The sequence below is a fragment of the Plecotus auritus genome (genome assembly GCF_963455305.1).
Source record: "Plecotus auritus genome assembly, chromosome: 7".
Lineage (NCBI taxonomy): Eukaryota > Metazoa > Chordata > Mammalia > Chiroptera > Vespertilionidae > Plecotus > Plecotus auritus.
Genome location: NC_137774.1, coordinates 71819610 through 71831511, shown reverse-complemented (window position 1 = coordinate 71831511; position 11902 = coordinate 71819610). Strand labels below are relative to the sequence as shown.

Here is an 11902-nt window from a genome sequence, read left to right as displayed (position 1 = left end):
CTCCCTTTATAGTCGCGAAAATTAAGTCAGCCTAGCGAGGGTCATGGGAGACGGGACCGGGGTCTGGAGGTCGGCTGGCGTCCGGGAAACCAGGCGGGAGGGATCCAAGTCGGCTTCAGACCCGCTGTAACGCTGCAGCCACCGGGAAGCAGGGCATAGACACCTCCGCCCCAGGCCGGCGCCAAGTGGCATTGCGCCTGCGCAGTGAGAATGCGGGGCGGGTGGGGGCCGGGCGGGGCGGGGCGGCGGCGCTTCCGCGGACGTGAGCGGCGGAGCCCGGAAGGCTGGGAGCCTGTGATGGGCTCATCAGGGATGGGGCGGGGGAAGAGGAGTTCTTGGGCGGGGACTCGAGGCCGGTTTGGAATTTTTGGCGCGAGTTGGCTCCGCGGGCGTTCACGGGCCGTTCCCCCTCCAGAGGATCCTCTCGTCCCGGCGCAGAGAGCTGTCGACGGCAGACCCGGCCCTCCAGACCGCTCCGAGGGTTCCCCGCGGCCTCTGCGGACCCGGAATCTGGGACCTCGCGGAGTTGCGCCCCGCCCACCTGCTCCAGGTGAGCCCAGGCTGGGCCCTGAGCGTTCTTCGGCCGGACCTCCCTCCCCTCTGCTTCCCTTTGCTCCGGCGCCCCCTGCCCTCTGAGAGCTCTCCGGGTCAGCCTCATCCTCCTCCCCCATCGCCCTCCGATCTCCTCCGCTCCTCGTCGTGCTGGGTCCCGCCCTGTTCCTCTGTTCACCCTTCTTTGGTAGCCCTGCCCCGCGGCCCTGCCCCAGGCGGCCCCGCCCCCTCCCCTCTCCTCCCGCTGCTCCGGGGGCCTGCCCTGCTGCTCTTGCGTCCTTCCTCAGCCCCCTGTTCCCTTTCATCTGGGCACCACGCACCACAGCGACTGCCCGCCCCGGTTACTTGTCCTTCCTCAGGAAAAGCCCCACCCACGTTCCAGCTACAGCCCCTCCTGCGTGACAGCCGGTCCACTCAACTCTGTGCGCCAGGGCTTCCCCGCGCGCACGGAGGTGGATGGCTGCGGCCCCGCCTGGTGGGAGCTCGCAGTCTAGCGCGGTAGACCGGTCAGCAGATGTATCCGGCCCAATGAGAGGGGAGGCCTCTGGCTGGCGTCCCGGAAACCAGGCAGGGCCGCCCTGGATTCGCCTGGCTCCTTCTACCTACCCTGCCCCACCCCAAAAGCTGTTTTGCCAGGCCAGAGGTGCTAGAATGTAGTGGACATTGGAATGGTCTGAGAACTGGTTTAAGATGCGGCTGTCCATGCCTCTGAATGTGACAAGACTGGGTATGGAGGCCGTACTTCTAATCAGCGCCCCGGGGGATCCTGGCATCCCAGTTCTTCACTTTGAGAAACCCTGGAGTGGGATTCTTGAGGTGAAAGAGGCAGAGGAAGGGTTATCACAACATGTAGGGTGAGTCTTCTAGGGAGGCGCCATGGGGGACCCTCCCTCAGTCCTCACTCGCCCAGGGACTGGAGGGCACACTTCTTGTTTCAATTACTGACTGCCCCTTTTCCCCCCTTGTTAGGTATGGCATCATTTTTTAAAAAAATATATATATATATATTTTTTTTGTTGTTCATTTTATTTATTTTTTTTTTCAAATTTTTATTAAGGTATTATATGTGTACATATCTTACCATTGCCCCCCACCCCCACCCCACTCCCATACATGCCCTCACCCCCCAATGTTTTGCATCCGTTGGTTACTCTTATATACATGCATATAAGTCCTTCAGTTGATCTCTTATTTCCCCCACCAAAAATATATTTTTAATCGATTTATTTTATTTTATTTTATTTTATTTTAGAGAGAGGAAGGGAGAGGGGGAGAGAGAGAAGAAAAAAACACATCGATGTGAGATGAGAGCTAAACATCGATTGGCTACCTCCTGCATGCCTCCTAGAGGGGATCAACCCTACCACCCGGTATGTGCCCTAACCAGAATCAAACCAGCAACCTTTCAGTGTAGGGGGCGATGCCCAACCAACTGAACCACACTGGCCATGGCGGGTATGGCATCTTTTGATATACTGTGGCTTCCTCTCAAAATTAAATTCCCCTCCTTTTGTGTTCTTGTATTTGTTTCAATTACAACATTATAGCAACACAAAAAGCCTTCTCTGCCCCAACACACAAAGCTACTTATACCTGTAGGGCCTCTGTAGCTTTGTGTGTCTTTTAACAGCATTTATTGAGGAATCTGCATGCCAGGCACGAGGCTGAGCCTTCCCTGAGATTATTATTACAGGTCCACAAATCCTGAGGCCAGGAGTGTGTTGGAATTCAAAATGTGTCGGCCAAAACCGGTTTGGCTCAGTGGATAGAGCGTCGGCCTGCGGACTCAAGGGTCCCAGGTTCGATTCCGGTCAAGGGCATGTACCTTGGTTGCGGGCACATCCCCAGTAGGGGGTGTGCAAGAGGCAGCTGATCGATGTTTCTCTCTCATCCATGTTTCTAACTCTCTATCCCTCTCCCTTCCTCTCTGTAAAAAATCAATAAAATATATTAAAAAAAAGTGTCAGATTTTAGAAAGCTAATAGGGTGCATATAACATTAATATGTAACACCACCCATGGGTCTGGGACATCATTCAATAATCAAACACAATATTTTTGTCAAGAAATATATGAATATTCACACTTAGAGAGGAAAAGTAGGTCAGACCATATTTTTCTGCCAAATGAGGTATTTATTTATTTACTTATTGCCAAATGAGTTTTACGTTAATACCTAGTTGTCCCATTTGTTGAGAAAACTATTCTTTCCCACTGAATTGTTTTGGCACTCTGTCAAAATCAATTGACTATAAATGTGAGGGTTTATTTATGAACTTTCAATTCTATTCCATTGATCTATATGTCTATCCTTATGTAAATACAATGCTGTTTTTATTTAACTTTGTAGTAAGTTTTGAAATTGGGAAGTAGAATCCTCCAACTTCATTTTGAATGTTTTGACTATTCTGGGTCTAGTGAATTTGCATATAAATTTTAGGATCAGCTTCTTGTCAATTTCTACAAAGAATTCAGCTGGGATTCTGATAGGGATTGTGCTGAATCTGTAGATCAATTTGGAGAGTATTGCCATTTTATCCATATTAAATCTTTGGATCTATGAACATGTAATATCTTTCCATTTACAGGTGGGGCAAAAGTAGGGTTATAGTTCGTATGGAAAATAATACAATAATTCATAAATAATAATATAAGAATAAACTATTTTGCATACTCACAACTGTAAACTTACTTTTGCCCCACCCTCTATTTAGATTGTCTTTAATTTCCTAAAGAAGCTGAGGGAAGAAAGGAAAGAAAGTATATATGCATAATGTTTGCTTTACTGACATTCTTATTTTCAATGTCTGGTTCTCTTCATTTGTTCAAGTTATCACTTGGTGTCATTTTCTAGTCCAGTACAGTTTTGTTCTCTCCCACCTCCTTTGTGCTGTTATTTGCAAGTATATCACATTTCTTTATGTTACATGCCTAACAATACAATTATACACATACTGTTACATACAATTGCTTTTTAAAAAAATATATATTTTTATTGATTTCAGAGAGGAAGGGAGAGGGAGAGAGAGATAGAAATGTCAATGATGGGAGAGAATCATTGATTGGCTGCCTCCTGCAGGCCCCACACTGGGGATTGAGCCCACAACCCGGGCATATGCCCTTGACCAGAATTGAATCCAGGACCCTTCAATCCACAGGCTGACACTCTATCCCCTGAGCCAAACTGAACTATTAGCTTAGTTCTTTGAGCATATTTATAGACTACTTTGAAGTCTTTCTTTGTTAAATCTGACATCTAGTCCTTCTTACAGGTAGTTTCTGTGGCCTGTTATTTTTATTTAAATTTTAAAGATATTTTTACTTTTATTTTATTTTTTTAAATATATTTTATTGTTTTTTTACAGAGAGGAAGGGAGAGGAATAGAGAGTTAGAAACATCGATGGGAGAGAAACATCGATCAGCTGCCTCCTGCACACTCCCCACTGGGGAATGTGCCCGCAACCCAGGTACATGCCCTTGACTGGAATCGAACCCGGGACCTTTCAGTCCGCAGGCCGACGCTCTATCCACTGAGCCAAACCGGTTAGGGCTTTACTTTTATTTTTTTAACCATTATTTTATTTATTGATTTTAGAGAGAAAGACAGAGAGAGGGGGAGAAACATCAATTTGTTGTTTACTTATTTATGCGTTCATTGGTTTATATGTTCCCTGACTGGGGATGTGCCCTGGCTGGGAATGGAACTTGCAACCTTGGTGTATCAGGATGAAGCTCTAAACCAGCCAGCCAGCCAGGGCTGCCTTTTATTTTATTTTATCTTTCCTGTGTGTAGGTCACACTTCCCTGTGTTTTGCACATCTTGTAATTTTTTGTTGAAAACGAGTTTTTTTTAAAGATTGGTAAACTTTTAACAAATAAGTTTTTATTGATTTAGAAGGAAGAGGGAGATAGAAACATCAATGATGAGAGAGAATCATTGATTGGCTGCCTCCTGCATGCCCCCTGCTGAGGAGTGAGCCTGCAACCTGGACATGTGTTCTGAGGGGGAATCCAACTGAGACCTCCTGGGTTATGGGTTGACGCTCAACCACTGAGCCACACCGGCTGGCAAAACAACATTTTACTTTTTATATGTTTTTATTGATTTCAGAGAGTAAGGGATAGTGAGAGAGAGATAGAAACATCAATGATGAGAGAGAATTGTTGATTGGCTGCCTCCTGCACACCCCCATTGGGGATCTAGCCTGCAACCATGATCTCCTGGTTCATAGGTCACTGAGCCACGCCGACCTGGACTTTTTTTTTTTTTTTTAACATATTTTAGCAACTGTGTGTACTGGCTCCTCAACCCCTGGGGCTTGTGATTTTTTTTTCCTTATCTATTTGTTTAGTGACTGACTGGATCATTGTAGTGACATGTCTTTCTTCAGTATGAAGTCTCTGACATGGCTCCTCAGAGGACCCAACTTGGAACATCTACACAGTCAATCTGGGACGCCGAGGTTTTAAGGGGGGCTATCTCTGACTGCTTTCCCTAATCATATCCACCTGTTGGGCTACCCCAATTGCTAGCTGTCTTCTCTATTGTTTTTGTCCTGGAGCATCAATTGCTCCATTGACTGGTCGATTAAATTTAGGCTCCTTTAACAGGATAGCTTTTGAGTTCAGTGTTTGAGGTTTGCTTTGACCCTAGGAAGGCTCTTTTTATCTATCTCTTCCTGGTTCTCTCTGGTAAATTACCTGGTTGTAATAATGGAGGCACCAGCCTTGGCCTATTTGTGTACCACCCAAACCTTGATTGATTTTTAAATTAAATCTTTGTTGTTGAAAGTATTGCATGTCTCCTTCCCCCGCTCCCTCCATTGACCTCTTCTAGCCCGCCCCTGCCTCCCATCCCAGGCCTTCAACACCCTATTGTCTGTGTCCATGGGTTATGCATGTATGCATACAAGTTCTTTGGTTGATCTCTTCCCACCCACCCATCCTCTCCCACCTTTTCTGAGATTCCCCAGTCTGTTTTATGCTTCTTTGTCTCTAGATCTATTTTGTTCATCAGTTTATTTTGTTCATTAGATTCCACATATGAGTGAGATCATGTAATACTTGCTTAGCATAATACTCTTCAGGTCCCTCCATGCTGTCTCAAAGGGTAAGAGATCCTTCTTTTTTTACTACTGCATAGTATTCCATGGTGTAAATGTACCACAGCTTTTTTATTCACTCATCTGCTGATGGGCACTTGGGCTATTTCCAGATCTTAGCTATTATAAATCGTGCTGTTATGAACATAGGGGTGCATACATTCTTTCTGATTGGTGTTTCGGGTTTCTTAGGATATATTCCTAGAAGTGGGATCACTGGGTCAAATGGCAGTTCCATATTTAATTTTTTGAGAAAATTTCATACTGTTTTCCATAATGGCTGCATCAGTCTACATTCCCACCAGCAGTATACTAGGGTTCCCTTTTCTCCATATCCTCTCCAGCACTTGTCATTTGTTGATTTGTTGATGGTAGCCATTCTGTTTTTGATTTTTTAGAGCATCTTTAAACTTGAACTTCCCATATTCTGTTTCAAATAAAGTTTGTTTGTTTGTTTGTAGGGAGAGCTTTAGAGCTGTCTGTTTTATAACCTACCTCCCCCACCTCCAGGCAGAATGTCTGAGCTACAGCTCTGGAGCTGTGGGCAGGGACAGTTAAGCCCATCTCCCTGAGTGACACCGCTGCCTTGGGATGGGGGCGGCAGCCGGTGGCCTTCTCAGCTTGCCTCGCCCTGTGTGGATCCTCCTTCCTAGGAATGAGCTGGGGCTTGAGCGATCGGGCTGTATTCCTAACCTGCTGGACCCAAGGCAGAGCTTTCGCCTTCTGAGTAGGGGCTGGTGAAAGGAGGGAGCCCTGGCCTCTCGGCCACATCCAGCTGGAATTTAGCCTTTGCAACATTGAAAGTGGAACTCCACTACATGAGTTTTAGGATCACAACTATGAAAAAGAGAGCAAGAAACTTTTGGAATCAGATCTTTTTATACTTTGAAATCAGAGATAAGGGAGTGTGGGCCTGTGTGAATATTTCCCCATTACAGTCTTGGAAGAGATTACATATCTTAAGGTCAAATAGTAGTCGTGACAAGGCAGGGATGTATGCCTGGCTCCAGAACCTGCCTTGACTTAACCTCTGCTGAATTGTGGGAGCCTCTGGGACATGGTCCCATGCATTTCAGTTTGTGTTTCTAGGACCTCCAGGTACAGACTACTGACTGTGTGCAAGTGTGTATATATTTGTCCTCTGCCTTGTCCCACCAGGTGCTCATGTCTCCACAGCCTCCATGTTTAAAGGAGAACATGTGTGAGGAGTAGACGCGGCTTTCTTCCACAGCCTCTCTGGGGCCACAGGACAAGGAACTGTTTGAGTGGACACATTGTTCTGTACTCTAACTCTCAGTGCCTCCTGTGCTGGCCATGCCTGTGCCCACAGAGGGCACCCCACCAACCCTGAGTGGCACCCCCACCCCAGTCCCAGCCTACTTCCGCCATGCAGAACCTGGCTTTTCCCTCAAGAGGCCCAGGGGACTTAGTCAGAGCCTTCCGCCCCGGCCCCCTGCCAAGGGCAGCATCCCTATCAGTCGCCTCTTCCCTCGGACCCCAGGCTGGCACCAGCCCCAACCCCGGAAGGTGTCATTTCAAGGCAAAGCCTCTGGGACCCTGAAGAGCCCCAGTTATGACCCAAGCCGGCCGGAGTCCTTCTTCCAACAGAGTTTCCAGAGGCTTGGCCGCCTGGGCCGTGGCTCTTATGGAGAGGTCTTCAAGGTGAGTGGAGTGACAGTGCTATGGGCCTGTCTGGGGGTGCCCCCTTGCCTCCCTCCCTCTGCCTGGATGGGATAGTATCCTGGGCAGCCTGCTCCCCTTCTCTCCTGACAGCCCACTTCTCTGGGCTGACAGACACCCCTCCTCAGTGTTTGATTTGGCTGCTTTCTCATAAACCCCCACACAGGCCCCTTCGAGGGCCCCCTCAGTGCACACTCTCCCTTTGTCCAGAGCCTGGCAGTGGCTCCTGGCTACCATCTCCTCCCACCCTGGAGCCAGCTGTTCTTGGCAAGCTCTGCCTGGTCCCCATAGCCAGCCCCCAGAGTGCAGTGCATACCCTGCCCCCTGCCACCCCTCAGGCTGCAGATACTTAGGCTATACCCTGTACACCACCTTTTTTATTTCTTAAAATATATTTTCCAATAATTTATATTTCCTTTAAAATGGTAGTATTCCTTACACAAGTACTACAAACAACGTGGGCCCCTAGATTAGCTTTTCTTCCAGAGGAAACCATTGGGCTTCTCAGGTGGGCATCCTTCCTTCCAGAATTCTCTCTATACATCTCTAGAATTGGCCATATAGAAACAAACCCATTAATATTCTACACAGTGGACCACACTGCCTGTATTCTGAAGCCAGCTTTTTATTTCATAATAGTTTGAGAGACCCTCCAGATTAGTACCTAGAGGTCTGCCCTGTCTCTTCCTTGTCTGGGATAGAGGTCTGTCTAGTCTTGCTATTGCATGTGCAAGGGTCTCTAAGGTAGATGCCATGCTGCACCTTCCACACATGTGAAATCTTAGTAGAATCTGCCCTTCTGCTAAATGGTTGTGCTACTTCCCATCCCACCTCAGGTACTATCTCCCTTCCAGGTGCGCTCCAAGGAAGATGGCCAGCTCTATGCAATAAAGCGTTCCATGTCACCATTCCGGGGCCCCAAGGACCGGGCCCGAAAGCTGGCTGAGGTCAGTGGCCATGAGAAGGTGGGGCAGCACCCATGCTGTGTGCGGCTGGAGCGAGCCTGGGAGGAGGGCGGCATCCTGTACCTGCAGACAGAGCTGTGTGGGCCCAGCCTGCAGCAGCACTGTGAGGCCTGGGGCACTGGCCTGCCTGAGGCCCAGGTCTGGGGCTACCTGCGGGATACCCTCCTCGCTCTGGCCCACCTGCATGGCCAAGGCCTGGTCCACCTTGACATCAAGCCTGCCAACATCTTCCTGGGGCCCCGGGGCCGCTGCAAAGTGGGTGACTTTGGGCTGCTGGTGGAGCTGGATGAATCTGGAGCTGGTGAGGCCCAGGAGGGAGACCCCCGCTACATGGCCCCCGAGCTGCTGCAGGGCTCCTATGGGACAGCAGCCGATGTGTTCAGGTAAGGGCTGGGCCATGGGAGGCCCATCATGGCTGGGGTGCAGTCAGCAGAGGGAGGGAAATGCCATCCTAGCCCAAAGTCAGGAAGATTTGGCCTCAGGCTGGGAGACAGTGCCCTGAGAGGGTGAAGCCACCACCCTCTAGTTGAGAGTAGTCTACAGTCAGGCTGTCCAAGCAGCAAATCATCTGGAGTTACTTTACTAGATTCACCCATCTCTTTACCACATCTCCACGGAGGGACTATTACTTCTCCATTTATAGGGGAATGGGCACAGTGGGGTTAAGAGACTTGCCCAGAGTCCACAGTTAGCAGGTGGTGAAGCTGGGACTGGACCAGGCACTGGGTTCCATGGTCCATGTCAGTAACCATTGCCCTGCCTTTAACAGTCTATCCAGCCATATCTACAGGATCCTGATAGTAACACTAGTAACCATAGTGTCTATCTGGCGGGGGTGCCAGGAGGACTCATCGCAGTGGTTTGTGGGCTGCACTGAACGCTGGGTCCATGCTTCAAGAATGTGTTCCCCTCATTGGCTCTGCTGGGGCCTTCTCAGAGCCCCCAGCCACGCCTTCCCCACCTGCCTGGCTCATGGTAGAAGACAGTGGCTCTTTTCCACCCTCTTCTGAGGGGCATCCTGGGGCTCTGGGATCTGTGGCCCAAGGCTAACCTTGTCTGTCTTCTGTCCCCACCCCTCCTCCCCACCCCTAGTCTGGGTCTCACCATCCTGGAAGTGGCATGCAACATGGAGCTGCCCCATGGTGGAGAAGGCTGGCAGCAGCTGCGACAGGGCTATCTGCCCCCTGAATTCACTGCCGGTGAGTAGGGGTGAGAGGGGGGTCAAGGATGGGAGGGGACATGGTGCTATAGACTTGTGTGAGGGAACGGTTGGCTGTGAGGAGACTGCTGGGCTCAGAGCCCAGTCACCCTTGACATAATCCTACCCTGTGGACAGGCCTGTCTTCTGAGCTGCGGTCTGTCCTCATCATGATGCTGGAGCCTGATCCCAAGCTGCGGGCCACAGCCGAGGCCCTGCTGGCCCTGCCTATGCTCAGGCAGCCACAGCCCTGGAGTGTCCTGTGGTACATGGCTGCTGAAGCCCTGAGTCGAGGGTGGGCCCTTTGGCAGGTAAGCCTGGTAAAGGTAACAGACTACCCTGCTTCCTGGCCCTGGATTCTGCCCAGCCTCCCTTGGCCCCCTGTCCCCACAGGCCCTGCTTGCCCTGCTGTGCTGGCTCTGGCATGGGCTGGCTCACCCTGCCAGCTGGCTACAGCCCCTGAGGCCTCCAGCCACCCCGCCTGGCTCGCCGCCCTGCAGCTTCCTCCTGGACAGCAGCCACTCCAGCAACTGGGATGACGACAGTATAGGGTGGGTGAGAGCTCAGGATTGATGGGTGGGGGTGGGGAGATGGGCTGTCAGCTTGGCCAAACCCCATACAGAGTCCAGGCTCCTTGGGGATTAGTGGTGCACAGGGACCCCTCCCATAAACCTGGCCCCCATCATACCCTGGGAAGGGCACCAAGGCTGGTGGGGGTACAGCCTGGCCTGGCTTGAATGCAGTTGTTTCTTCTGAGCTCAGAACGTGGAACGGCTGCTGTGCAGAGCACAGCAGAATGACAACTTCACACTTAGGGCACTGCCACACTAGGGAGAGGCAGGTGGTGCAGCTCCAACCGCAGTCCAGGCTGCCAGTGCCCAAGGACAAGGCATTGTCCTTTTCAGGGGACAAAGTTCCCAGAGCCTGGCGAGCCCCCATCCTGGGAGGAATTCCTTAGTCCCAGATGCCTGGTGGCCAAGTGAGAGGCTATAATTAAGAAACTGTGGCAAAGGAAAACCACATGCTCAGGGCAGACATTCTCAGGAGAAATCACACCATTAACCCCTTCCTTATGAAAATGTCATCACATTGTAGTCCTGCTGGGTGGCTCAGTTAGTTGGAGCATTGTCCTGTGTACCAAAAGGTCCTGGTTTTGATTTCCAGTCAAGGCAGGTACATAGGTTGCGGGTTCCATCCCTTGTCAGGGTGCCTATGGGAGGCAATCGGTTGGTGTTTCTCTCACATTGAAGTTTCTCTTTCCCTTTCTCTCTCTCAAAAAAAAAAAATCAATAAAAAAAAAAATATCCTCAGGTGAGAATTGAAAAGAAAATGTCACCCTGTTGTCATAGGGACACTTTATAGCAGAAGTGAAGTGCAAAATAAGCTTCATTTACCACAGGTTCACTTCAAAGCCAGCTCAACTGAAGCCCCTGTGTTCTGAAAAGGGCCTAGGTGACTGAGTGTGATCAGGTAGACTTTAAAAGTTGTGCGAATGATTCTTTCAAAGGGCACCACACTTCCATTGCCTGTCAGGTAGGAACCTGCACAGGGACAGGGTTGATTGTGCTGCTCCCACAGCCTCCTCCCCATGCACTCACCACTGCTTTGACACCCTGCTTGTCTCACCCACCCCGTGCAGACCCTCGTTCTCTCCAGAGGCCATTCTGGCCAGGGCTGCCAGGAGCACCTCCTCCACTCCCCAGAGCAGGCAAACACTGAGGTGAGTAGGCCCAGGGTCAGAGGTAGGGAGGTGGGAGGGCCCTGTCAAATCCTGAGTGTCATTTCTCTCTCTTCCTACCCCCTAGGGATGACCTGGACCTAAGTGACATTGACTCAGAGTCCCCTCATGGCTCCTTCCCCTCCTTTGAGCCTCGGAACCTCCTCAGCCTGTTTGAGGACTCACTGGGCCCAACCTGAGCCCACTGCAGCCTTGGTGCTTTTAACCTTTTAGCTCCTTTCCCCATCCTGGAGGCTGAGGTCCCTCTGGGCACTCCAGTGGTCCCTTCTGCCTGGCCATGTTTAATAAAAGATATCTGAATCTTGGGAGCACCCAAGCTTGCTTGCATGGCAACACAGCACTTCCTGCCCATTTTATTGACGTCGCCCAGGGTCTGAGGGCCCGAGGCTGAGGCTGGCTGCAGAGCTCCAAGCCAGCACATTGCAGCTGGGAGCCCCATGCTGTGTGGACCAGAGATTTCCTGAGCAGACGTGTCCCCGGTAGGCTGGTTGAGCCTTCAGAACATGGCACTCAAGGTGGAGGGTGGGTCCTTAGCCCAGTGGTCCAGGGCCACTCATCTCTTTACATCTGTGCCAGTTGCCTGGAAAAAGCAGCAGCAGTCCTCCTGCCCCTTGGTCCTGGGATAAATGGATAGTCCTGCTGTCCAAACCCCTCACTCCATTCTGGA

General features: G+C 50.5%; 1 protein-coding gene across 1 annotated transcript; it reads left to right on the top strand.

Annotated features, from left to right (window-relative positions):
- Positions 1 to 250: 250 nt before the first annotated feature.
- Positions 251 to 11571, top strand: PKMYT1 (protein kinase, membrane associated tyrosine/threonine 1). The gene is made up of 8 exons (XM_080681287.1): positions 251 to 550; positions 6813 to 7316; positions 8189 to 8682; positions 9392 to 9498; positions 9636 to 9808; positions 9891 to 10048; positions 11137 to 11217; positions 11303 to 11571. The coding sequence occupies exons 2-8, from the start codon at positions 6969 to 6971 to the stop codon at positions 11412 to 11414; spliced, it is 1473 nt and encodes a 490-aa protein (XP_080537413.1). The 5' UTR covers positions 251 to 550; positions 6813 to 6968; the 3' UTR covers positions 11415 to 11571.
- Positions 11572 to 11902: the final 331 nt, after the last annotated feature.